The sequence below is a fragment of the Thermothelomyces thermophilus genome, chromosome 1, assembly GCF_000226095.1.
Source record: "Thermothelomyces thermophilus ATCC 42464 chromosome 1, complete sequence".
NCBI classification, from domain to species: Eukaryota; Fungi; Ascomycota; class Sordariomycetes; order Sordariales; family Chaetomiaceae; genus Thermothelomyces; species Thermothelomyces thermophilus.
Genome location: NC_016472.1, coordinates 610,700 through 636,462, shown reverse-complemented (window position 1 = coordinate 636,462; position 25,763 = coordinate 610,700). Strand labels below are relative to the sequence as shown.

General features: G+C 58.4%; 7 protein-coding genes across 7 annotated transcripts; 3 read left to right on the top strand and 4 right to left on the bottom strand.

Moving 5' to 3' along the window:
- Nucleotides 1-415: 415 nt before the first annotated feature.
- Nucleotides 416-3,591, top strand: MYCTH_2294197 (uncharacterized protein). Its single transcript, XM_003658383.1, has 4 exons — nucleotides 416-881; nucleotides 937-1,082; nucleotides 1,145-1,688; nucleotides 1,748-3,591. Exons 1-4 carry the CDS (start codon nucleotides 608-610, stop codon nucleotides 3,460-3,462), a joined length of 2,679 nt encoding a protein of 892 aa, XP_003658431.1. The 5' UTR covers nucleotides 416-607; the 3' UTR covers nucleotides 3,463-3,591.
- Nucleotides 3,592-4,743: 1,152 nt separating this feature from the next.
- MYCTH_2051994 (uncharacterized protein) lies at nucleotides 4,744-6,510 on the bottom strand (the record flags this gene model as incomplete). Its single annotated transcript, XM_003658382.1, has 2 exons — nucleotides 4,744-4,974; nucleotides 5,053-6,510. 2 exons carry the CDS (start codon nucleotides 6,508-6,510, stop codon nucleotides 4,744-4,746), a joined length of 1,689 nt encoding a protein of 562 aa, XP_003658430.1.
- Nucleotides 6,511-11,242: 4,732 nt separating this feature from the next.
- Nucleotides 11,243-13,816, bottom strand: MYCTH_2294193 (uncharacterized protein). Its single transcript, XM_003658381.1, has 3 exons — nucleotides 13,677-13,816; nucleotides 13,204-13,506; nucleotides 11,243-13,127 (listed from the first exon to the last, which is right to left on the bottom strand). Exons 1-3 carry the CDS (start codon nucleotides 13,732-13,734, stop codon nucleotides 11,494-11,496), a joined length of 1,995 nt encoding a protein of 664 aa, XP_003658429.1. The 5' UTR covers nucleotides 13,735-13,816; the 3' UTR covers nucleotides 11,243-11,493.
- Nucleotides 13,817-14,378: 562 nt separating this feature from the next.
- MYCTH_2294192 (uncharacterized protein) lies at nucleotides 14,379-15,173 on the top strand. Its single transcript, XM_003658380.1, has 2 exons — nucleotides 14,379-14,592; nucleotides 14,718-15,173. Exons 1-2 carry the CDS (start codon nucleotides 14,555-14,557, stop codon nucleotides 15,004-15,006), a joined length of 327 nt encoding a protein of 108 aa, XP_003658428.1. The 5' UTR covers nucleotides 14,379-14,554; the 3' UTR covers nucleotides 15,007-15,173.
- A 117-nt stretch (nucleotides 15,174-15,290) lies between these two features.
- Nucleotides 15,291-17,520, bottom strand: MYCTH_2294191 (uncharacterized protein). Its single transcript, XM_003658379.1, has 2 exons — nucleotides 16,200-17,520; nucleotides 15,291-16,007 (listed from the first exon to the last, which is right to left on the bottom strand). Exons 1-2 carry the CDS (start codon nucleotides 16,679-16,681, stop codon nucleotides 15,341-15,343), a joined length of 1,149 nt encoding a protein of 382 aa, XP_003658427.1. The 5' UTR covers nucleotides 16,682-17,520; the 3' UTR covers nucleotides 15,291-15,340.
- Nucleotides 17,521-17,886: 366 nt separating this feature from the next.
- Nucleotides 17,887-20,037, top strand: MYCTH_2294189 (uncharacterized protein). Its single transcript, XM_003658378.1, has 2 exons — nucleotides 17,887-18,897; nucleotides 18,979-20,037. Exons 1-2 carry the CDS (start codon nucleotides 18,069-18,071, stop codon nucleotides 19,887-19,889), a joined length of 1,740 nt encoding a protein of 579 aa, XP_003658426.1. The 5' UTR covers nucleotides 17,887-18,068; the 3' UTR covers nucleotides 19,890-20,037.
- A 382-nt stretch (nucleotides 20,038-20,419) lies between these two features.
- MYCTH_2294188 (uncharacterized protein) lies at nucleotides 20,420-22,515 on the bottom strand. The gene has a single exon (XM_003658377.1). It carries the CDS (start codon nucleotides 22,279-22,281, stop codon nucleotides 20,488-20,490), a length of 1,794 nt encoding a protein of 597 aa, XP_003658425.1. The 5' UTR covers nucleotides 22,282-22,515; the 3' UTR covers nucleotides 20,420-20,487.
- Between the last annotated feature and the right edge of the window lie 3,248 nt (nucleotides 22,516-25,763).

Sequence of the window (25,763 nt, the reverse complement as noted above, 5' to 3'; positions counted from 1 at the left end):
TCGCAGAGGTACAGTTGTACATACTCCTACTTAGGTAGGCGCGGGGCTACCGAATGTTCACCTGATTCGATCATGGCACCTTCTTTACGGCTTCCCTGCCAAACGGTTCGTCTTTCGCCCCCTCACCTGTCGCCAACTCCAATGAGAAGAGAAAACCCAGTTTTTCTAGGCGCGCAACGAGCAATATGTGATGCTGGTCCCCATGCCGAGTTCCACTACTGAACTCCCGCCGCTAGCTGTGATAGGCAATGTAGCGATTGCGCCATCCGGCTGAAGCCCGCTCTCCGCATCTCCAGGGATCCGCTACCTTTGATTTCAGATCTCGGGACCACTACGGGCAAGCCCCGGGCAAGCCCCGGTCAACCCTCTTAACTGCGATTCGGAGTCCAAGTCGAGGACATTCTCAGCTCTACTTTTCATATCTAAGGGGGCGCTTCTTTTCCTCTTGCTTTGGTTTCGTCCTATCAACCCGGTATTGGCACAATTCTCTCGGCTCCATCGGGTCCTCTAAGCTCGTTCCTGTCCGTAATTAGGCGCCTCCTCGTCGCGCCGCTTCAACGGACGCATCCAGGCCGCATCTTCGCCAGACCTGAGTACGGACGGCGTGATGCCTCCCAAGGCCGGCCGCTTTGTGGCCAGGGCGCTGGGCATCAAACTCCAGGAAAATGACCCTTTCAAGGAACTGGAGAGGCCGGGGGCCTCTATGCTTTCCAACGAGACTGGTCACACTTTTGTGGAGGAGCCTCCCAATGTCCTCGAGTACCTGAACGACCTCATCCCGTCAGGCAAGGAGGTCTACGACTACATCCTGTCTCTCTTTCCATTCCTCTCGTGGATCGGGCGCTACAACCTGCAATGGTTCATTGGAGATCTCGTCGCTGGTAAGAACGGCTGCCCCTTGCTGAATGCGAAACAATAGTCGCTAACCGCCCGCAGGCATCACGATTGGTGCCGTCGTCGTTCCCCAGGGCATGGCCTACGCCAAGCTTGCCAACCTCGATGTCCAGTTTGGCTTGTACTCGTCCTTTATGGGCGTCTTGATTTACTGGTTCTTTGCCACATCCAAGGACATCACCATCGGTGTAAGCCCGGTTCTTCCCCCCCCTTCCGCCCAGAATCTGATGGAGCGCTGATAACGCCGCAGCCGGTCGCCGTCATGTCACAGCTTACCGGCGGCATCGTTGCCGATCTGGCCGTCACTTTACCCGACGTCCCAGGCCATGTTATCGCTTCCGCGCTTGCCATCCTGGCGGGAGCCATTGTCCTGTTCATCGGCCTCATCCGCTGCGGATGGATTGTCGACGTCATCTCGCTCACCGCGCTCTCGGCCTTCATGACCGGATCGGCTATCAACATCTTGGTCGGACAGATCCCCACCATGATGGGCATCACGGGCTTCTCAACCCGCGAAGCCCCCTATATCGTCTTCATCCACACCCTTCAGGGCCTGCCCCGCACGACTCTGGATGCTGCCATGGGTCTCACCGCTCTTACGATGCTCTATCTCCTCAGGGCGGCCTGCTCGTACTCTGCGAAGCGGTGGCCGCAGCATCAGCGCCTGTTCTTCTTCCTCTCGACCCTGAGAACCGTCTTCGTCATCCTCTTGTACACAATGATCAGCTGGCTTGTCAACAGGGGTCTTCCCGAGGATGAGGTCAAGTTCAAGATCCTGTTACACGTTCCCCGAGGTGGGTTTCGCGCCTGAGCCGTGCTCTAGCCTTGCGACTAAACAACCCGAGCGATGCAGGCTTCCAGAACGCGGCGGTCCCAGTGCTGAACAAGCGCATTGCCAGCAATCTCGCCGGCTACCTGCCAGCGACCGTCATCGTCCTCCTGATTGAGCACATCGCCATCTCGAAGTCTTTCGGGCGGGTGAACAACTACACGATCAACCCCTCGCAGGAGATGGTCGCCATCGGCGTCACCAACATGCTCGGGCCCTTCCTGGGCGGATACGCCGCTACCGGCTCGTTCAGTCGCACCGCCATCAAGTCCAAGGCCGGCGTCCGGACACCATTCGCCGGTGTCATCACCGCCGTCGTCGTCCTCCTCGCCATCTATGCCCTCCCGGCCGTCTTCTACTACATCCCAAACGCCTCTCTCGCTGCCGTCATCATCCATGCCGTTGGCGATCTGATTACCCCACCAAACACCGTCTACCACTTCTGGCTGGTTTCGCCGTTGGAGGTCTTCATCTTCTTTGTCGGCGTTATCGTCACGGTGTTTTCGACGATCGAGAACGGCATCTACTGCACCGTGTGTCTTTCGGCCGCCATGCTCCTGTACCGCATTCTCAGGTCCAAGGGCCGCTTCCTCGGCCGCGTCAGGGTGGCGTCCATGCTCGGCGACCATGTCGTTGGCGGCGACACGCAGCGCGGGGCCGAGTATGGCACATTCACGGGAACTCCGGAAGCCCCCTTCCGCAACGTCTTCCTTCCCATCACCCACGCAGACGGCTCCAATCCGGAGGTCGAACTCGACAACCCGTACCCGGGCATCTTCATCTACCGCTTCAGCGAGGGCTTCAACTACACCAACGCCAGCCACAGCCTGAGTTACATGACCGACTACATCTTTGCCCACACGAGGCGGACCAACCTCGCGAGCTTCGAGCGGCCCGGCGACCGCCCGTGGAACAACCCGGGCCCGTCCCGGCGCGAGCTAAAGGCCGCCGCCGCCGCCGCCGCCGCGGGCACCAACGCGGTCGCCGACAACGTGGACCCCAAGCTGCCCACGCTCAAGGCCATCATCCTCGACTTCAGCTCGGTCAACCACGTGGACATCACCTCGGTCCAGCAGCTCATCGATGTGCGCAACCAGCTCGACCGCTACGCGGCGCCCGACACGGTCGACTGGCACATTGCCTGCATCAGCAACCGCTGGACCAAGCGCGCCCTCGCCGCTGCCGGCTTCGGCTACCCGACCATGCGCCCGGACGTGCCCCACCTGCGGTGGAAGAGCATCTTCAGCGTGGCCGAGATTGGCGGCGCCCAGAGCGCCGCCGCCGCCGCCGAGTTCGAGGACAACGAGAAGGAGCTCGAGAGCAGCAACCGCCTCGAGACCCTGCACTCGCACAGCCACGCCAGCGCCCACCACCACCACCCCACCACAGCGGACGACCTCGAGGCCGCGCTGTCCAAGAAGGCCACCGTCCCCGAGGGCGCCGACGAGGAGGAGCCCGCTGACGCCGTGGGCGCCGTCAACCTCGCCTCGCGCCGCACGCCGGCGCTCAACGCCGGCCGCACCGTCGCCGTGCACGGCATCAACCGCCCCCTGTTCCACGTCGACCTGACGAGCGCGCTGCAGAGCGCCATCGCCAACGTCGAGGCGCGCCGCGAGTACTCATCCGATAGCGGCGCCGGCGGCAAGAACGGTGGCGCCGCCGCCGCCGCCGCCTCGGCCAAGGCGGACAGCGACATGGTGACGACGAGCGGCGGGAGTGGGACTTCTTCCCCGCGCTGACGAGAGCGAGCGAGCTTGACTCGAACGCGTTCTTTTTTTCTTTTTCTGTTTTCTTTTTTTTCTTTCTCGCATCTCCCGCCCCTCTCCCCTTTCCCTTCTTCCTGTCTGCTGGTAGATGGGAAGGGCATGGGTGGAGGGGCGGGGCTCTAATTCATCATAAAAGGGAAGGGGAGAGGAAAAAAAACATAAAGCGCGGGCGTTAAAGGTGTATGCTTTTGGCTGTCGCATGGGCGAATCATAAGTCACATCGCATTGGCTCAGGCATGGTTAGATGTTCGATTAGATGGTTGGTTGGTTGGACGGACAGGAGTGTCTGCATGACATGTAACGGTTTTGGGTTGGTTGGAAATACCCCATAGAGCATAGGGAGGGCGAGTTTCCTCTTTTAATTTATGCAAATATCTACTATCTATCCGAGCACTTGGCATATCAGTATCCGATGTTGCTCTCGCCATATCATACTGAAGTGATTGTTGGATTGAGTCCCTCCTCTATTGGGTTGAGGAGGCCTTGATATTTCATATTAGGAGTACTTCTTCTGACAAGCGGGGTTGATACCATAGACATTGAAAGAGTACTCGAGTCAATTTTCACCGTTTGAGTCGTGCAAATAAACAAGTCTGTCTGACCAGGGACTTGGTATTTTCGAGCTTTGATCCGATTCCCCTCATCTTGTCACAAGTTTCAGCTGGCCAGTCACTCGTAGTTAGGCCGGCCGAGTCAAGGCAGTGAAATTGTTCCGCCGTACGGTCCTCGGCAAGACGGACAGATCGACAGAGAAGCAGGCAGGCAAGGCAATAGGCAGAAGCCTCCTTCGAGCACACGCAAACACTACACCTCGCTTTTTACACCAATGCGGCCTCTAGGTTACGAATGGTATCTAGCTAAGATAAAGGCACTGAGCCCCCCCGCCGGGGGGGGGGAGGGATGTGTTGTAGAGTACTGGTGAGTACTGGTGAGATGGATGGTATGGTGGTGATATGGTGGTTATGTATGTACGAGAAACCCCTGATAAACACACACAAAAAATGCCAATAAGACGCATCACGCCATCCAGATAGCTAGCTATCCTTGCTTTGCTCTTTACCGGTGAAACCATTTTTTTGGGGGGGGGGAGGGAACCAGCCGCTCCTCCTGATATTGCCTTGCTTGGAAAGCTTGGGAAAATTTCGCCAAGTTACTGAACGAAAGGGGTTGTTCGTTCGGTGTGGGTGGATGGATGGATGGATGGGTGGATGGTAGGGTGGAAGCGAGGGTGAACAAGCCGTCCACATCCACTTTTCACGAACCGCGAGCTCTCTTCGCGGCAATCTCGGGGCCATCCAGCGGCGGGCTGCTCGGGGAGACGGTTCGTTTCGCGCCCCTCCCCCCTTTGCCGCCCCTTCCACGGCCGCCACCTCCGATCTGGCTGCTGCCGCTGCCGCTGCCGCTGCCGCCACCACCCCTTCCGCGTCCGCGAATAGTGCTCGCCGCCCGGACGGGAGTGAGAAATGGCACGCTGGCGTTGCCGCTCTCACTACTACTGCTACTGCTGGTGCTAGTGTTGCTGGAGCCGCCGCCGCCGCCCGGTTCGGTGGGAGGATGTTGGACGATTCCCGGCGGCGGGGGTTGTTGGTCCGGAGGCAGAAGCGGCGGCGTCTCGCTGCGCCTGACGCCACGCAGGCCGCTTGCTTCGTCAACATGTTGTTCGGTTGTACAATGGCTCCGCATGCGCTCAATCAGGCGGCGCATGTTGGCCACGTAAGACGGCGGGGCGCCGCGTACGCCGACGCGGTCCATGATCTCTTCGAGCGCGTCGATGAACTGGCTCTGGTCGGCGAGCATGTCCAGCGCCGAGTGGACGAAGCCCGTGTCGCGGTCCCCGATGAGGGGTGCGTACAGGTCGCGGTGGCTGACCACCGCCTTCAGGATGACGACGAGAGACCGTGCCGCGGACGACCGTGCCGACTCGGTTAGTGGACTGGGGCCTCGGGAGACGAGCTTCTCGATCTTCTTGACGCTGCGCTGGATCTGAACACATGCCCAGTCTGCGTTTCGGGGTCCATCTGCGCGTCTCCACCACCCCTTCTCGGCAACTTCTTCTGGGGCTCCCCCGGTGCTCGAGCATGCGTCCAGCTGCCGGATGATGTGCATCACTCGGTGTTGAATACTTCGGAATGGGTCGACAGCAGGGTCGGATGGGTTGAGCTCGGAGCGCACCCACTCGGCGAGGGAGTGGGAGGCGAGGATTAGGGAAAACAGGGTCGCGCCCAGATCGCCACGGCGTATCAGAGCGTCCCGGCTGTACGAATCTTCTAGGTCCGGCCTGTACTCGTCGAGCTCGCCGGGTTGGATGCCCGCCACGGCCGCGACCATTTCCCTAGCCTCCCGCACGCGAGCGGGATTTGGAGCGATCACGTCGCTGTCGGGCTCGGACGCGTCGCAGCGGAGATCGTCGGCAAGGATGTCGAGTCCGATCTGTGATATCTGGTCGAAGGGGTCTCCCAGTTCCTCGGGGTAGCCGAACTCGGTCAGCATCAGCTCCGAGTCAGGATCGTGGTCGAAAAGCGCTTGCTTCGAGATCCTGTCAAAGAGCCAGACGAGATGCTTGCAGGGCCGCGCTCCTTGATACCGAGCATCGGGGCATTCGCACCGCGGGGTCGAGAACTCCCCGCTCCTCCGGGAGCCGATCCGGACGGAGCAAGGCACCACCTCGTGCATCTGGAAGGCATAGAAGAAGCCGTTGCCTTCAGGATCCTCTTCCCTGATGCCGCAGAGTTCCAGCGAGATCTGAGGTGGCTCCTTGACCCGTGCCTGGTTGAACAGCCCCTTAACCATCTGCCGGGCTCTCGGCGAAAGGCGGGAGATGTTGTACCTGAACCCCGTCGGCGACGGCACAATGTCTGTCTCTTCTTCTTCTTCTTCTTCATCATCGTCCCCTTCCATCTCCCAGTCGCTCGTGTCGGAGGGATGCTCCGAGTACGGCATCGGGGTATTTGCGCGGACCGACTGCATTCGGGTCTGGGACCCAGTGGTGGAGGCGGCGCACTCGAGAGAAAGCCTGCTCATTCGTGTAGTTGGGGAGACGGACATTGGCCCCCCAGAGAGGAATAGGAGGACGAGAAAGACGAGAAAGCAGCAGAGATAGCGTGGCAGAAGCCGGAGCCGAGAGAATCAGGGTGTATCGCAAGCGGGAGCATCAGGGCACCGAAATGCAAGCGAAGCATGCCTTATATATGACCTGCGAGGTGGGCCACCAGTAGTACATACATATATATATACCTACATAGGTACACACATCACACCCAGGGCGGTCCGTGACGACTAACCCGAGTGCCTGGCCGGCCCAACGGGCTGGACGAGGACAGGATGCGGCCATGGACAAGGCGCGGGGGCTGTTGGTTGGCAGTCTTCATTGAGTGGCCGCGCGGGGAGGGTTGAACGGACGACATCATCGAGGAGGATGTGGCCCGGTCACCAGTTGGGTCGATCTGCAGTGTGCCTGAGCCACGGGAATGCCCAGGTCGAACCGGTAGTGGCACCAAAGATCGAGCATCTTGTTGCAGGTTTCCCCCTATTCCTATAGCTCCCTGCATTTCAGATTACCTTGGTAACCTCCGGAGGGAGCCCACGGTTGGGGTGCCTGGAGGTATCGGAGAGCGGGTGGTGACTGTCTGACATCTCGGGTGCAGCCGTATTGGGGCTTTTCCCTATGCCCAACATGTTCGTCCTCACGCGACCAAAAAAGACGTCGATTGGCCGAAGACGAGATGAGCAGGTGGTCGGCGGCGTGGGTTAGCGGGAAAAAAAAAAAACGGTCGGCAGAGCGGGAAAGCCACGCCAGGCGAAGCACATGGGGGGATCTTGCTAGCGGCGAACCGCTGTCTGCATTTAGCACGTCATGGCGTCACTGCCATCGCGGCCGTGCCCATGCTTCGGACCTTTTTGGGCCATTGACCCTTTGGTCTTTTGAGCGATTGACCCCCTCGGCTGACCACCAACAAGCGACGTGAGAGACTGACGGATTCGGCAGCTCCAAGTTGGCGAGCGCGCGGGTTGGGGGACGGGGGGGAACAGCCAAACCGTTCGAAATCTGTGCACGGCGTGTTTGTCTTGGGGGATGGGTTACAATGGCGGAGTAAACGTCGCAGGAAGCGAGTATACCTTGGCCTTCACAAGAAGCTGCGCCTCTGGTACCGTGCTCGCCGGGTTCGTGATGCAGGGTTCAATCCCTCAGTCAGATGAGAGTGCATGGTTCCAGTTGACGGATGACTGACTGTGTTACCTGTTCGCTCTCAGTTACGCTTTCCAGGCGCCCCTCTGTATTTCTTGGCTGCGGCTTCCCTCCTCGAATATGTATGTACTGTACGGATTACATATAAGGCCACAGCCAGGCCCGTTATCGAGACCGCATTTGGTCTGTGCATCAACTTCGCCACCTAGATTGAGGCTCCATGATTGGCTGTCGAGTTGGTGGAACCTCAGCCCTGCGGCGTTCTCCTGCATCCACACCGTTCCAGGCACGACTGACCGACTTACCTTACTACTACCTGCATCTCGACCTCGCTCCTTCCCGTCAGCAACTCGCTCGTCTCTGCCTTGGCCATCAGGATGAGAAAAATGAGCCTTGCGGCCCAACGCCTTACTTGGTCAATGATATTCTTCCCCCCTAATACAAGAAAGTGGATGCGGCCGCTTTCCTGCGACCGTGTCTAGGTATCATCACTTGGTCGCCCTCGATCGTACCAACTTCATAGTTCATTGCCATCCTCGCGCATTCGATTCGCTTCGCCCATCTTCTCGGGCTGCAGAGCTTAGGTCTTCTGCCTTAGCTTCATCACCGTTTCGTTTGTCATCGCATCATCCAAACGCGAAGCGGTTGAGGGAAAATGGGGCCGGGGGGGGGGGGGCGCAAAACTGTTTCGATGCTGGTCCAGCTCGGTAACCAACCCTCCAGCTCTCCAGACATTTCTTTGGCACATCTCTTGCCCAGCATCTTTGATCAAGCGACAGCCCCACGCTTACCATGGCCCACATTCTCCGTGATCTCCACTGCGAAAACCTCGCAGTCTCGGTTGGCTCTTACATCAGCGTCGCTCCCCTTGAGGTAACCCGAGGTGCACGCCTACAAGCAACTCGGGACCCGGGTCGCCACCATCGTATGTACATACAGGGCTTCGCCTCACCAAGATGCTAAGTTCTAACTAGTCACTGTGAGTTGCCTGGGCATAGATGGCCGCTGTTGGCACCGGCGGAAAGCGGTCATTGTGGCGGCGGCGTCCGCTCACAGGTCGCCTGTCTATTCTCGGGAAGGCGTCAAGCTGGTCAGCTGCATTCCCATGCCACATACTCGTGCTAGAGCGGACGAGGCTGGTGCGCACTGCAACCGGCCGTTGGCCAGCGTCCCCGCGCCGCGCCGTGCCGTTGGCGCCCTGGGTCAGGTCGCCCCAGGGCCTGGTAACACGGGTCGCTTATCGCGTCAAAATTGCCCAGTCAGCCTTCTCTGCGTTGAGATGAGCAGGAGATCATCGAACCGCTACGTAACAAGACAGCATTTACCTGTCTCTGTCCGAAGGAGGCATCGATTAAGTACAAAGTACTAAGAGCAATCATAGTGTACATGTTGATGGTACTTGGAAGATACAAGCCCTATTAAACATGTTCTTGTACAATTGAAGAGACTATAAGTATTCCAGACGTATAGATTACTTTTCTTCACTACGAGTTGGCTCAGAGTCGTGGCTAGGCTTTCTCAGGGAGTATAACTCCCGTTTCGTGGTAGCCGTCGAGCTGTTTGTCCGGATCATGTACAGTACAGTACCCAATTGAGAAGAAAGCCGCTGATAGGCCAGAAACCGCACGGGGTGGGATTAAAACGGGGGGGTTATCCCGTCCTGCGTACGGCCGTCCAATAAGGTAGGTCAGGCCGATCCCCCAGGCCCGGTCGCCTCGCTCGGCCGGTCCCGGCGGCGCGGTAAGTTGCCGGATGTAGCTCCGTACTTAACTTTATGCATGTATGTACGGATTACATACATACATACCTACATACGTATATTGTACTACTACTATCGGCGGCCCACCACTACCCATTCACACCCACAGATTCAACCCGCAAAAGCCGAACGGAAAGGCTGCAGGGTTTTTTTTTTTTTTTTGTTTTTTGGGGGGGGGGGAGCACACCACTCCCTTCCCCCCCTTTTGCCCCTTCTCTTAAATGACCAGCTCACTACCGAAGCATCAAGGAGGGGTGTGAGCGTATGGAGAAAAGGAGGTTGTGTCGGGGATGGGGGAGTCGTAAAGAGCAAATAGTTTGGGGGATCGTGGTTGTGCACTCAGCATCACCGACGCCGATGGTGATGAGATTTGCATCGCTCCCAGAGTCAGTTCTCTTCGGTCGTCAAGAACAAGAACTCATCTGTTGCTGCCCCCCTTTTCTGTCAAGGACGCACGGTGCCACTGGAAGCTTCTCGGGTTGGTCACTTCCAGCGAGACCAAGACGCCTTGCCTCACTGGCATGTTGCTGCTAAGTCAGCCCGGCTATTTTTTTTCCTGTCCCTTTCTTTTCCACTTTTTTGACAATGTTATCATATAGCTGTTGGCAGAACGTGGGAGGCGGGCCAAAGGGAAAGGCCAAGATTGGGTGGCAGTGAATCTGCAAGTCTACCCATATTCTACTATCCTATCTACCCTGCAGAGGGATCGGGACGAGGGGACGAATGTGAGCAGACAAGGAAAAAAAAAAAAAAACTAAACTAAAATGAGATAAAAGTATTCTTAGATAAACAGAACTAAAAAAAATTGAGAGAGAGAGAGAGAGAGAGAGAGAGAGAGAGAGGCGAAGCAGGCAGAAAGCATAGCCTCTCTTCTCGTATTTTCATGATGCGATTTTTCATGCAATATCATCACTCCGGTTCCACAGTCGCACTGACGTACGAGAAATGGCATTGATTCACGTTGTTGCTGCCTTGCTGAAATCTCCCTGGTTGCTCGGAAGTTCAGTGCTGCTCCGCCCATTTCTGTTTTGAGAAGCACCATTCTGAGTCGGTGTTTATGAGCCAGATCATCTGGACAGGCGCTGACTGGTCGAGCAGAAAACATATCATCCGTCCACCACTACTGTCCGACGCTCGAATAAGAACGACGTAGCAGGCAGACAGACACGCGGAAGAAGGATTTGAGTCGATACTGTCGTATTGCTGCAAGCCAAAAAAACACAAGCTAAACCCAAATGCAATACCGTACCCCCCAATACAAGGCAGCACATCAAAAAATGCAGCACTAGTACGACACGAGGAAGTCGACACAACAACCCAAACCCAGGCCGCCCGCCCATGGGAACGTCTCCAAGAGGAACCCTTTCTCCTCCCTTCCACGCCATAAACAAACCCAGAACGCCGACGGTCCCGTTCAAAGACAGAAAGACAACCACAAGAAATCAAGCAACACCCTCTAACCCCCCTTTTCCCATTTCCCCCTCTCCCCTGTGTATCGTGACTGGCCCGGCTCAGCGAGCAGATAGAAGCCATCTCCTCAAACCACAGCCAACTCATCTATCAGACTGTGGCGAATCACCGCCTCCAAGGGGAGGGTAGTAGAACATGAAGTAGCCCAAGAAGGTGAGCTTCAACTGCCGAGACCTAACGATGAGAGACCACGGCGGGAAGAGCATCGTAAAAGCCTTGGGAAGGTAAGGGTGTCGTCATGGATCGAAAAAAGAACGGGCTAAGGCGACGAGATTCCTGCCAAAAGATGTATGCATTATACGACGATAGAATGGACGCTCAACTCCACCCGAAAAGCTCATCATTTCAAACCACCCTTTTCCGCAACGCCAGGTATGCAGCAAATGTAGGATTCGATCCGCATAACCAACCACGGAACAAGTCGGAGAGATGATTAGGTTGGTGGAGAATGTAAAAGATGCCCAGGATCATCATGGTCGTCATAAACTTCGTGAACAACAGTCGCGTCGTGACAAAGGGGGCATTGGCGTGCGCAGAGATAGGACCGTGACTCGATATGCTCACAATCCCCTCTCCGTTTTCTGCCGCCTTACTGCGCCCCGCTGACCTTGCGTGCGGTTGCCGCCATGGGAGAGACATTACCGACACTCCCGACGCGGCCGCTGGTCTTGCGGACACCGGCCTCCCGAACCCCGGATCCGCCGGCGGCACGCTTGGGAGAGCCGCTGGACCCTCGAACCTTGGCTAGGACTCCCGAGGCCGAGGTGGCGCGCTGGGCTTGATCATACGACTTTGTCTTTGGCGTGGCCATGCCGATGTTCTCAATGTCGTTGGACGCGTCGTTGTCGATGACCTGGTACATTGCCGTCGCCGTCGCCGTCGTCGTCGTAGTCGTCGTCGTTGTCATGGTAGTGGTGTGGTGACTGACCGACCGTTCCCGGCGTCCCGGCGAGACCGAGGCAGAAGCCTTGCGGTGCGATCGCATGCGCAGGTTCCACTCCTCGTCGGACTCGGCTGCATGCGAGCGCCGTGTCGACGACGCGACCTCGGGCTCGATCTCGTGATCCACGCTTTCTTCCTCGACCGTCGGCACCGCATTCGTGCTGCGACCGTAAGGATGATGGCGATCGACGCCACCCCGCTGGGTCTTGCGCGGCTGGCCCGGTGTCGGCGCGGGGAGGTAGTCTTCCTGCACGCCAATGCTGTTGTCACGAGCCTGGTCATGCTCAATCTCTCCAAGCGGCGTCCGGACACCACCCCGGTTGGGAGGCGTTGACGTCCCGTTCTTGCTCGAGCTGCGGCCGAGGTGCGTCTTTTGCATCGCACGAACGGGAGTGCTAGGCTGGTGGTTGCCGTTGGCCTGGGCGGCTGCTGCGGCGAGGGCCGCCTCCTTGCGGAGCTTCCGCTCGACACGCTCCTCCACCCACCATTCGCGGAAGGTTCCCTGGTTCAGGTGCAGCCAATGCTGCTGGGGGCCGACGACCATGCCGGGGCGCATGAAGCGCATGTACGAGATGATCTCGTTGGCCGTGAACCCGTACCGGTAGATGAGATAGGCACCGATCAAACAGCCGGTGCGCCCGAGGCCGGCCTTGCAGTGAACCGCAATGCCCTTCTTCTTGACCGTGATCATCTCGTGCGCCATGCGGATGAACTTACGCACCATCGACAGGGGCGGGCAGGTGCCGTCCTCAAAGATCATGTCGACATGTTGTATCCCGAGCGCCTCAAAGTACGCCGCGTCGTAGAGGACTGAGTTCAGACGCACCACGAGGCCAATGTTTCTCTCCTTGAAGTGGGTCAGAACGTTCTTGAACGGTTGGCCGAGCGTTGGGTGAGCATCCACTGCGGCCAGCGTCTTTGGCAGCGCTTCCCAGGCCTCGGTTCCCTCCATGGTGCGGGCGGAGGGCGTGCTCTGGGGCGAGGCGAAAGCGAGGAAGTGGGGAGTGATCCAGTTGAAGTCGCCCTGCTCGACACGCTCGAAACGCTCGTATTCGTCGAGATCAAAGGTCTCGAGAACACAGCATCCCTCCTCTTTCGCCTTCCAAACTCCATACACGACATCCTGCACGGTGATTCCGTAGTCTGCTTGACTATAGCCAGCGTCTCTGAAGGGCATCAGCGGCGGGTCGACTTGGGCAATCGGTGCTAGCGCGAGGTGGGGTGGCCACGACTGGATGAGAACCATATAGCACGCGAGCAAGCAAGAAGCATTGGCACGGCCTAAGAACCCCCAAGGTCAGCAAATTCATCCATCCATCCATCCCAGCAGACAAGCAAGCAAGCAGAGGGCACATACTACGCGGGTCTGCCCTGCTCCAAAACACAATTGGCCTGTCCTTGTTCTCCTCGGCACCCAAGATCTCGTGGAACTGCAGGGCAAAGCGGTAGAGGTGGCCAATGTGAAGCGGGCCAAAGTCGTGGTGGAAGGCATTGTAGAGGAGGGTGTCGTCTACGGTGAAGTAGAAGGGCTGCTTCCGGCGGGATTGCGTCTCGAGCGCCCGTTGGGACCTCTTGCTCGGCGAGCGCGGAGGTGGGTCGGGGTAGGGGAAGACGGTGTTGGCATCGGGGGGTTCGACGTAGGATGCGAGGTAGAGGCGGTCTGTGACGGTCAGCAACGTGCTGGGCAAGGCGCAGGGGGGGATGTGTTGGGCAACAATGCGACCGAGACCCATGCTTGCCGGGCGGGGGAACTAGCAATAACAAAAAAAAACAAGAACTCGACCGGGGAGCGGGCGAGGCGGGTGCCCAATTCGACGACAGACGACATACCGGGAATATATTCGATGATCTGCCCCAGATTACTGGAGTATCGAGCCGAAGGAGCCATCCCGTCGAGGCTCCGCGATGCCGCTGGAATTGGGAGAGGTCGAGGGAGAAAGTGCTGCCCTCGCGCCCGTGGGCATGTACCGTAGCGATCAAGCCAAGCTTGCCTGCTCGCTAGGCTTCTCTAGAGTGACGAGGGAATGCAGCAGCCTTGTTTCTGGTTGCACTTTACCCAGCTGTTTGCGCAAGCGGCAAGGTACTGAGACGGGAAGGTACAGAGTTGACTGAGTGTTTACACGCGATGTTTTCTGAGAATCGGGAAGGAACCGAATGCACTCCTCTCGGATACCGGTGCGAGCGGAACTCGAGACTCGAGGCTGGCGAGATGACGACCTGCTTCAATGACAGATGCGACAGGGAAGGAGGAGATGCGGGCAGGCGATGTGTGATGAGGGCGCGGTTTTGTAAGGATGCCGGGGCGGTGTTTTTGATTTGGAGTTTGTTGTTATGACCCAGCTTCGGGGATCCCCAGTGCTGAACATTGTCAGCCAATCAGCACTGCAGACTCTGCGTCTGGGGCCTGGTCGCCATGACAACGGAGCTGGGCCAGGGCGTTAAGTTAGGGCGGTGGAGCCGTTGGAGCGGTTGGACAGGGGCCGGCCCGCCGCCGCCCTCTTGACGCCCCTTCCTGCAGCTTCAGGCGGCGTTATCTTATCGCAGCATGTTGTAGGCAAGGCCGTTGCCCCACCATTGCACGCTACGCGGGAAATCATTCCCAATGTTCCGTCACTCATTCCACTTCAAAAGCACGAGAGGTGACTCGAGGAAACCACCCCAAGACGCACCGCTGGCCAAAAGATTCTTCCGTTGATGCCAACATAAACATGGCGACCGACACGTCAGCCGGGTTCCCCTGCGCGCTGTAGGTTTCGCCCTCGGACTTGCTACAAGGATCCATACCTGCGGCTTGACACTTTTTGCGCATGGATCAAAGTTAGATAGAGACTTACCCCGCTAACCTCGACATGGCTCTCTCGCCTTTCGCAGGACCCTCGACGTTCCCTTCCCCGACGCGCGCCTCGCCTCGGTCGCCCTGCAAGCGCTCAGGGTTGACAAGGAGCTTTCGTCGCTGGTGCGGCGCGAGCTCTCAGCTGTTGCCACGGAGGGGTCGTCAGACCCGACGGTTCTTCGAGTCGAATACAAAGCCGCGACCAACCGCATGCTGCGCGTCGCCGTCAACTCCTTCCTAGACAGCCTGGCCTTGGTATTGGAGGTCCAGGAGGAGCTCGACGTAGATGCGGTAGAACAAAGACGGCGACAAGGAACGAGTGCATGAGCGTTGAAGAATAAGGCGGGTTCGAAATATATGAAACCTCCCCACCCTCCGGCGCCTTTTGTAAGAGATTCTCTTGTCGCGTTTGGCGCATCATCGGGACGAGCACATCACACCGCTCCGCGGGAAGAGGGAGCAGCAAGCACTGCGCCCGTACATAAAGACCCGGCCAGCATGGGGCACACATCTCTCCGAGCCCATGGCGACCTGGGAAGAGGAAAAAAACATCTCGATTGAAAGGGGTATCGTGACGCAAGCTCAAGCTGTTCGCGCAGCTAAGAAGAACCCAGTCATCTCACGTACTATGTGACCGTCCTTTATAATTAACACCCCCCCGTTACAACTGTTCCTCCTTGACGTGTTGTCCCGGCGACACCGCCGCCGCCGCCGCCGCAGCCTCGGCCTCGGCCTCGACCTGCCGTTGCAGCTCCTCATCCGCCGCGGCCGCATCCGGCATCTCCCCGTCCAGGAGATGCCCATTGACGGCGCCGTACCTGTCGGAATCGCCATCCTCCCGTTTGACATGTCCCCCCCTCCTCGGGCGGTGCCGGAACACCTTGATCGATCCGTCCTGGCCGGCGCTGACCATTGTGCCGCCGTGGACGTCCACCCAGAAACACACTCCCTTGTGCGCGGCCTTGATGCGCTGTAACACCTCTTTGCTTTTTACGTCCCACATGACGATGTCGCCGTCCTCGCTCGCAGATGTGATGAAGGCCTGCTGCCGGACATGCTCGCCGTCTGCGTTGTCCTCCGCAGCCAAGTCGTCGTCGCGGTCAGTAAGCACGCCGAAACAGCCTCCGATCGAGTACTTCTGGTTCGTATGGCCCTGGTATGTCTTCTTCACAGACCCCGAGACGTAGTCCCACAACCGGATGGAGCTGTCGAGGCTGAAGGCCAGCACGAAGCGGCCGTTTGGGCTGAAGCAGACGTTGGTGACGGCGGGGTTGTCCTCGTGTACCAGTGTACGCAGGCACTGGCCGGTATAGGTATCCCAAATGCGGCTAAGAGCCAGCGCGGTCAGCCTCCGTGTTGCGCAGTTTGGGTGGGAAAAAAGTTGGGTGGATAATGAGGGAGGGAAAGAAACAAGACACACCACCACCACCACTACTACTACTACCACCACTACTAAATGGGGAAAATGGGAGGTAGAAGAAGCAAAAAAGAAGAAGAAAAAATACAGAAAAGACACTCACATCAACCCATCCGTCGAACAGCTCACCACCAACGTGCCGTCTCTGCAAAAGTCGACGCCGCTTACCGGGTCGCTATGCGCCGGCAAGCTGCGCATCAGCCTGCCGGCCCTGACGTCCCACAAGAAGACCGCCTCGTCGTAGCTCCCGCTCGCCAGGATGTTGCCCTTGGGCGAGAAGGCGAGACAGTAGACGTAGTTGTGGTGGCCCAGCAGCGGTCCCTTCCCCGTCCTGCCGCCCCGGACGCCGTCGGGCGAGACGCCCGTGCGCGCGGCCCTCCTCGCCGCGCCGCGGCCGGCCGGCCCCCGGGACGACGCCGCCACGTCGGCGCCGCCCATGCCGTCTACGGCCGCGGTCTCCCGGTGCGCGACGGCATGCGCGGGGCTGCCCGTCACGCGGTCCCACAGCCGGATCGACTTGTCGTCGGACCCCGTGGCCAGGGTGTTGCTGTCGGGCGCCCAGGCGAGGCAGGAGACGCCCGCCATGTGGCCGACGAGAGTCTCGAGGTGGGCGCCGGTTGAGGCGTCCCAGATCTTGGCCGTCCCGTCGGCCGAGGCCGAGGCGATCCAGCGGCCATCGGGGGAGATGCGCACCTGGGCGACGGCGCGGCTATGGCCCAGGAGGAGCAGGTGTGGGTAGTAATTGGGGGTGATGGGCGGTTGCTCATGACGCCGGCGGCGATGGTAGTGGTAATGGTGGTGGTGGTGGTGGCGGTCATCGGATCTGTCGTCCGTCGTCGATCGGCGATGAGAGGGCGAGGACGAGCTTCGGCTTCGGCTTCGACTTCTGCTTCTGCTGCGGCTCCGACTCCGCGAGATGGAGCGACTCTGACTGCGGGAATCGGAGCGCGAGCGGGTATAGGAGATGCTCCGGGAGCGGGAGCGGGAACGGAGTCTGGAACGCGATCGGGAGGAACGGGCAGTCGACCGCGAGCGTGATCTCGAGCGAGACCTCGAGCGAGACCTCGAGCGGGATCGCGAGGGCGATGAGCGGTACCGTCTTCGTGTGTCGCCATTGTCCATCACAGCGCTTCCGTCTCTGTCCCTACTACGCGAACGGCTACGCGAGCGGCTGCTTGGCGGGCCGCGCCGGATGGAGAGGCTCTGGTCGGAAAGGCGGCCGGCGGTGCGCGGGGAGGTTTGGTGTGCGCCGCCCGCGGCGGCCGATCCATATCGCGGCGTGGATTCGAGACTGTCGTCGTGCACCCTGCGCCGTTTTGATGGCGGCTCTGCGGTTGGCATCCCTGATGCCGAGTCGGGCTCAGACATGGCTTGTGTTGTGCACCTGTCGGGTGCAAGCTGGTGATAGTTTGTCCGAGGCTTTGGGAACGCCGCGTCGGGGAACTTTCAATCGAGAGATGCCGGGGGTGGTCAGCGTGAAGCAACACTACACTAAATTTTAGTGGGGCCCTAGCTTGGCTCCTTCTCACCCCTTGCAGCGTCAAGCGTGTGTACTGGTACTGTAACTTTCCGATTAAATAGCTAGCTGAGTGATCCTCCATGCAGAGGCGCGCGGTCGGGGGCAATTGAAGCCAGGGGCCATCATGAAAGGGAGCTTCCTGCTTGAACTCAGTCATCGACGATCTGCAACTCACTCAATTCTTCAATTCTGCCCAACTTGGTCAGACCTCTCGTCGGCGAGAGCGTGTCTACGTTAGTGGCTGTCCAATGTGGCCATAACTTCAACTCTATTTTTTTTTTTTCGTATAAACTTATTCAAGGCAATCATCGTTCACATTTGCGCTGCAGTCTTGAATTCCCTCGCGCAACGCGACTCGAAACATCCAGGAAGCAGATCTCAATCTCATCTCGGGCAGATTGATATAGAGTACATAGTCCTTTCATCCTCTGGTTCCGAACCCTGGTACATACCATGTGGGACAGACCGGAAGAGATCAACCTCATCACGCTCAACTGCTGGGGCCTCAAATACGTCTCCAAGCTCCGCCGCGAACGCCTGGCAGAGATTGGCCGTCAGATTTCGATTGCGAGCCCGCAGCCGCACATCGTCGCGCTGCAGGAATGCTGGACCCAGGAGGACTACCGGAGCATCCGCCGCCAAACCCGCTTCATCCTGCCCTATGGCAAGTTCTACCACAGCGCCGTCCTCGGCGGCGGCCTGGCCATCCTCTCGCGCTGGCCCATCGAGGAGAGCACCATGTACCGCTACCCCTTGAACGGCCGCCCGACTGCCTTCTGGCGCGGCGACTGGTACGTCGGCAAGGGCGTCGCCTGCGCAAAGATCCGCTACGGCCCCGGTCCGAAGCAGGTCGTCGAGGTCTTCAACACCCACACGCACGCCCCTTACGAGGCCGGGAAGCCAGACGACTCGTACCTCTGCCACCGCACCGCCCAGTCGTGGGAGATTGCCAAGCTGCTCCGCGGCGCTGCCGAGCGCGGCCACCTCGTGCTTGCCATGGGCGACTTCAACATGATCCCCATGTCGCCCGAGTACCAGCTCATCACCGGCCTGGCTCCCGTTAGCGATGTCTGGCGCGTGCTGCACCCGGACAGCTCGGTGGGTCCCGCTTACCACCCTGCCGAGGAGGCCCGCCGTCGTCCGATCCCCACCGCCGAGTTCAACATCCTGGAGAACGGTGCTACCTCCGATGGGCCCTACAACACCTGGCGCTGGACCAAGGCCCAACAGAAGCTTCTGGGGCCGGGCAAGGACCCCGTCACAGTGCCTCCGGACACTCCTGGTACGACCGTCTTTCCTTAACACACCCCCCTTCCCCCCCCCTTTGACTCTGTCGTTAACTGACTCCGCTCTTCCCCAAAAGATCCTCTCGGTAAGAGGCTGGATTACATATTCGCCAGCTCGGGGGATGTCCTCGCACTCGGTGGCGCCTGGGTGGTCAAGCGAGCAAGTGTCGGCATGATGATGCGGCATCCCGAGCTGGGCTGCTCCCTCAGCGACCATTTCGCCGTCGAGGCCACCCTCGCCTTCCACCCGTCTCGACAAGCCTCCACGTCCCCATCTCCGCCACCTCCACTCCCTGAACCCGGCTCCAACGACAACACCGTCTCCAACGGCGGATCTACCCTTGGCGCAGCAACAGCAGCAGCAGCAGCAGGAGCAGGAGCAGGAGCAGGAGTAGGCGGCATCCCGAAACCGCCTGACGAACCCACGCCGCCTACGAGCCCGGAAGAGGCAGCCCGAAAAGCCGACTCGGCCCTCCACAACGGCGCCTACCTGCAACTGCACTCGCCGGCACCGAGCCTGCACAACTCCATCACCACCGCCACCGGGCCCGCCGCCACCGCCGCGGCCGACGCGACGGAACAGCAGCACCCGCCCTCTTCTTCCTTGCCCCCCGCAGCCTACGACGCCATCCTGGCCCTGATAGCGTCCTACACGGCCCGCTCCCGCGGCCAGCGGACCTGGCGCGCCCGGCACTTCTTCCTCTCCCTGCTCGTCACCGTCGCCTGCCTCGTCGGCGTCTGGTTCACCCCGTCGGGCAAGACCTACGTCGCTTTCATCCTGACGCTGGTGGCCGCCCTGGGCCTGGTGGCCGGCACCGTGGACGGGCTGATGGCGCTGCTCTTCTTTGGCAGCGAGCTTAAGGCGCTGCGCGAGTTCGAGTGGGAGGTGAGAAACGCGCGGAAGAGGGCCCTCCTGGAGGCGCGCCGCGACGAAGACGGTGGCGGTGGCGGGGAAGCAGCCGACGACGCGGGTGAGGAGGAGTGGTAAAGTCGGTGAGGACGTCGTATTTTTTTTCTTTTTTATTTTCCCTCTCTCTTTCTCTTCTATACCTCTAACTGTGGCTTTCTGGTGTGTACTTTAAGTGGCAGACAACTCGGTGATTTATCCAGCAGTCAATTCTCAAAGAGTGTTGGCTTGACATAACTCGGTCGGTTGCTCAGCCATAGGGCTGGGACCAGAGCGCATTCGAGCAGCATTAACAATAAGCAAAGTCGCTGAACATTGTCTTCAGCTGAGCGTAGATCCAAGCAGCATTGTGCGACAACTCGAAGCACTGGCGGATTATGCGCGCCTGCCCACCTACCTATTTCGGTTCCTCCCTATTCTACGGTATACCGACCGACATACGAAAACGCGGCGATTGGGGAGGAAGCCCTCGGTGCCAAGGAACAGCTGTTCAGAGGGTACACATGCCTTTTTTGGAGACCTTTTTCCCTCTCTCTGCATAAAGCTACACCCTGGAGATCTCGAGGCACATCCGGTCAGGATTTTGTAGGCACGCCTGCTGAACGCTGGTCGTTACCGCTCTCGCATTCGGCCTTGATGCTCCCGAACATCGAGCGTTCGCCCACAATGTCGAGTCCCTTCAGTCGGGGGAGGCCGGCCTGGAGGCAGCGTCGTACCCTTCTTGGAACCGTTCCAACTCGGCCAATACCTCCCTCAATTTGGGCCGTCCAAAGTAATTGCCATCCCATGTCCCTCTCGTTTTCCGCTCCTCCCGCATGTCAAGAAACTCTTCCGCTGCCTTGACCTCAGCCTGCCACCACTCTCGAGCCACCCTGAGGACGTCCTCGGCGGTGCTGCTTTCCTTGCCCCGCAGTACAAGTCTGCCAGCCTGCCTCACGATCGAGCTGGAGAGCACCTCACGCCTGCCCCTCGTACAACGATCAATGAGGTCCCTCAACCCGCTTGGCGTCAGGCGAAACGAGGGGAACTCGATGTCCGGCTCGTAGCGGTACGACTGCCAAACGGCGGCCTTGTTCGGCGCGCTCTGACCCTCAAAAATACACCACAAGACGCGGCCGAGCATGTACACCATTGAGGACTCTTGCTCGGCCTCATCTAGCGCAAGCCAGGCAATGTTGTAGTTGGAATACCCGTGCGGGCGCGGAGCCGAATAGTCTTCTGATGCTTGCAAGACATCCCAATCGGGGAGGATCCGGTTGAGTCGAGCGGCGAAGTGGCCACGAGTCTCCTCAGGGATGCCCGGGTTTGCGTCATCCGGCTCGTCGCTGGCCAGAATTCGAACGTACTCGATGGCGTTGACTTCGGGGGAGGCGAACTCGCACCAGACGCCCCGCTGCTCGAAATCGATCATGACAAGGTCGTTAGTGGCCGATAGGACGACATTATCGAGCCGCAAGTCTGAGTAGAACATGCCACCGCGCTCATGAATGTGGAGCACAGCCGAGGCTAGCTGTGACGCCCATCTGACCTGTTGTTCCAGCTTGAGATGACCATGGATTCGCATCAGGGGGAGCTTGTCTCGGACACTGCCATGCTCATGATACGGCACAAGGAAGCCAGCCACCGCCGTCTTGCCGCCGAACAAACAGCGCTTGGTGACAAGATACTGGGGCCGCGATATGATGTTTGGATGGGGTTCCATCAGCAGGAGATTCCGCAGTTCGACGAACAGATACTTGGTGTTGCTGGTTAGGGCCTTGAAGATCCACAGGCCGTCGCCCCCCTGGCACGCTTTCCGCTTCCGCATGCGCACAAGACACACACTGTCGTACAGCTCCTGGACGGTGCTCAAGCTCGCAATGTCGACGGCCTCAGGGAGGAGCTCAGGGGCAAGCCCGAGACTCTCGCTCAGGTTGGCCACCCCGAGCAGCTGTCGCTCCACGTAGTACGTCGGCACCACAGAGATCTTTGTCTTGCGAATATCGAAATGGAGGGCTTCAAAGATGATGCGGGAGCCAAACGGCAGGCCCGGAACCAGCGACGAGTACGTGTCATATCCGCGTTCTGCGATCCAGTTCTGCAGGGCGCGGACAATGTATCTGGATATCCCAAGTCGACGGAGTCTTGTGGCGTCTTTGGTATGGAAGGCGACATTCAGATCCAGAAGCTCGCGAAGGACAGGCGAAGCCACTGCTTGCTCGGGAATGAAAACATCGAGGCGCATCGGTGGCACGTGGGAGAGGAAAAGGGGCACGGCATAGTACTGGGTGCCCAGACCGGTGCAGCCGTCAATCCGAAACAGGGCAGGCTGAGGGAACTCGAGGCTATCGAGCCGGTTCTTTGGGTTAAGCTGAGAATCCTCCCATAGGACGAACTCGGGACGCGCCCTAGATCCGTCCTTGACCAACGGGTTCTGGGTGAAGGCTGCCGTGGGATGGATCACATCGTGTATCAAGGCCGAGTTTAACTCCATGGCCAAGGAACAAGGCTTTTTTCGAGCCAGTCAGGGCCTGCAAAAAGTCGAGCCAGATGAGCAGAACGACTTGGCTGGAGAGGGAGGGACGGTTCGACAAACGACGAGAAAGCGAGCCAGTGAGCACGACGGGTCGTGGCTCTCATCGCAAATACGGCACAACTTCGAGCAGAAAAGGAACTTGTAGCGGAAGCAGCCCGATGCCCAGCGTTGAGTGCCCGCTATGCCTCTCACCTCCCGAGCGGTCGAGTGGGCTGCCTTGGGGACTCGCCAGGGCTGCAACTTTCCGTCGGGGCCACGGTAGTCATGCCGCGGCAGGTGAGGACTGATAGACGCGGCTTCCGCCTGCAGACACCGTGACCGGCACGGTCTCAACACAGGCGCCCCCGCGGCGCGCTTTCCTGCTGGTTCTGCTCTGAACGACAAAGATGGAGGCCTGTCCGCGCTTTCCATTCGACCCCAACACGTCATGCAGAACCGCAGCAGCTCAAGCCTAGAACGAAAATCCGCGTGGGAGTGCCTTCTGAATAAGGTAGAGTCTGACCACCTCGGGCGCTCATTGAACTTCGAAATAACCAAAAAGAATTTTCTATTTTATGGCCTGATGAATAGTTCAAGCCAGTCAACCGAGAAATACTTTGCCCGATTATGATTGGCTGTGCAGTCCGTGTCCGGTAGCAGGGCAAGATCGGGCCGGAGGTTAGCTCGAGATGCTGCGAGGGGTTTAGTACGTCAATGATCGACTTCTCTGCCGATAGATGGCCGTCTGAACTTCGAAAACTTAGGGCGCTAACGCGCCCTGTAGGCAGTTGGCAGGCACCGCTCCACCTCCTCGCATAAAGAAGTAACATGATCGGCCAAGTTGGGCAGCCAGTTCCGGGTCCAGGTTGCTTGCTGCATGGCTTCTGCATGCCCAGCAACCCAAATCCTATAATAGTCGAAGCAGAGCGGCGTGCTTTTCGTGCTCGCCGCATGGAACAGAAAGCGTTGCCGTTGTTTGAGAATGGGAAGTTGGGAAAGATGCGAAAGCAAAGTTGGGCTCGGGCATCTCTGCTTGGAGAACGCGATGGTTTCGCACCTTTCAGCATACTATGGTACGGGGTAGTTTGTTCGGGCACGGCACGCGCCTGCCTGTATCGCCACAGCTCTGAACATCGGAGAGAACGAAAGAACCTGAGAAAAGTAATCAGAGTTGCCGCTGGAGCGTCACTGTGTACTCGTCTCGTAAGCTCCAAATACTCTCATGAGAAGGAAACCACATCCTGCATTCGTCAATGCGTCTGCCCCCTCCTGCCCCCTCCGATTTCGTCCCCGGTGGAGGAAGTGTGTTCACCATCGACTAACCTACCATCAGCCATGTGGCATATACCGTATGTACTGTGCATATGCAGTACAGAGGTGCTTAGGCGGGGATGCTGGCTCGCAGTGAAGTAATTTGCTGGAGGCTCTCTGTCACCCTTCCCGAGGCAATTAGTACATTGAGACAAGTGACTCGGAATGCATTGTCTCAACGATTAGTCGCCAAGAACATCATTCAGCCCCGAACTGCACGATCGACCGCGAAACGCATTTGCGGCCATGCATAAAGCAAAGGCAGGGTTACGGGCAGAGAAACATCGACTGTCTTGCGATTCTCAAGACCCAAAAATGATGGCAGCATTGACTGAGCTCTTGGGGTCAAATCATGCTCGGGAGGACCGGATGACGATGCCTTACCTTTTGGGTTGGGTTCCTGTTTCGAGCCATGACGGCCTGATGCTCTAAAACTCACAGCCATTGAGGATCCGAGAGTTATATGATTGTGGCTGAGCGACAACACACTTTGCGGGTATGGTCCTACTTGCTTCGAACGCTGGCAACCAAACCGCCGACAGCGGCAGGGTCGGCTCACTGCATATTTAAAGAAAATAGGAGTGCCCTGTCAAGAGCCAGACAGGCCCCAGAGGACAATCTGCAGACAACCCCCCCCCCCAAAATCAACGGCATCCGCACTTCCAAAGGCAGAAAGAGCTCCCCAGTCACCTGTGACAGTCCCATTGTCGCACGATCAATTTCCTTTCGAGAGCCGCAGCCGAGAACTGACTACTCATTTGGCCGAGAACAGGGAGCAAAACAACGATTTTCGTATCATGCTTTAAGGCTGGTGAGTGAGCGCCATTCGAAGGCGTCCGGAGCGCCCGTAGTCGGTGCTCGTGCGCGGGGACTGGCTGATGCCCCCTCCAACTCCCGCCAAGGCCGCGCGGAAAGGTGAGCCGTGGGATGGTGGATGAAAGATTGAAGTGTCTGTACTGTACTCCGTATATACTATGTAATCTGGACATACGGGCGCACACGCACCGGTGTATGTAATCTGTGCACTTCAGGACTTGTTGTGTTGTCGGTTGCAGAACCCGTTTCCCGAGTGAGGCAGGACCCGCTATATCTGCAAGGCTATATTGACCGGTGAGCAGGGTCCTGGGGGTGTCAGCACCAACCATTGTAGTGGGGTGGAGAGAGAGAAACAGCACTTCAAATGGTCTCGGTCGAGTGGTCGGATTGGTAAATGAAAGCGCCCGTCACTGATAACTATTGGCTCCCCTCCTCCCCTCCTCCGGAGTTCGGCTGCGCTCCCTCGTCCGTTGACGTCGAAATGGCACATTTAGGATCAGGGTCGGCACTCCCGCCCTTTTCTTTCACGCCGAATCAGTGATCGGTGTGATTCCGGTCCCTGCCCTTTCAAGACCAGAACCTGGAGAGGCAGCAAGTTCAAGGGATGACGGAGTTTCTCGTCTCGAAGGAGGTGGTCTGCGCTTATATAAACCGTAGGCCGTTGGCTGTCTTAGCGGATGGACCTGATCCCGAGCCCGAACCGCTCGGTCCGATCATATATATCAGACGACCTGAAGAGAACTCGAAGGTGGGTGTTGTGTCCAGTACTCCGTGTTCCGTACACTATCTATCCAGGCGGACAAAAAACTCGGCCTAGTAAGCACCTTAGGCACTTCGTACCCAGCCAAAGATCATCCAAAGATCATCAAACGAGAGACGTCCAGCCTAGTTTTGTGCGAATGGCCAGGCTTGGTTCGGTTTCCCTTTTCAAGTACGGGCTGGTGGAGACGAAGTTATGCGGACGTCTAAATGTTAGGCTGAGCACAATCCGATGGCGTCAGACCCGGGTCCTTTGGACGTGCGAAGTGTGGGGGTCCCGGTAACTAACCGTAGTCGGCTAGTTAGTAGAAAGCCTTGCGGCCACGCATCTCTTGCTGCAAGTCAGTCTTGCATAATCCGTTGCTGAGTCGGAACAATTCCTATTGCCCTGCTCAGTAGCCAGCACCCATGTGAGAGCGGAGCTGTTATCTCTCCCGAGAATGTAAAACACGAAAGGATGTGTGGCTGTCAGGTGAGATGGCGAGACCGCGAAGTTTCAATATCGTTCCTGTGCACGTTGATGAGCTTTTGGAATGCTCGCGAGCGCAACATCGAGCGGGAGCTGGGCTCCAAAG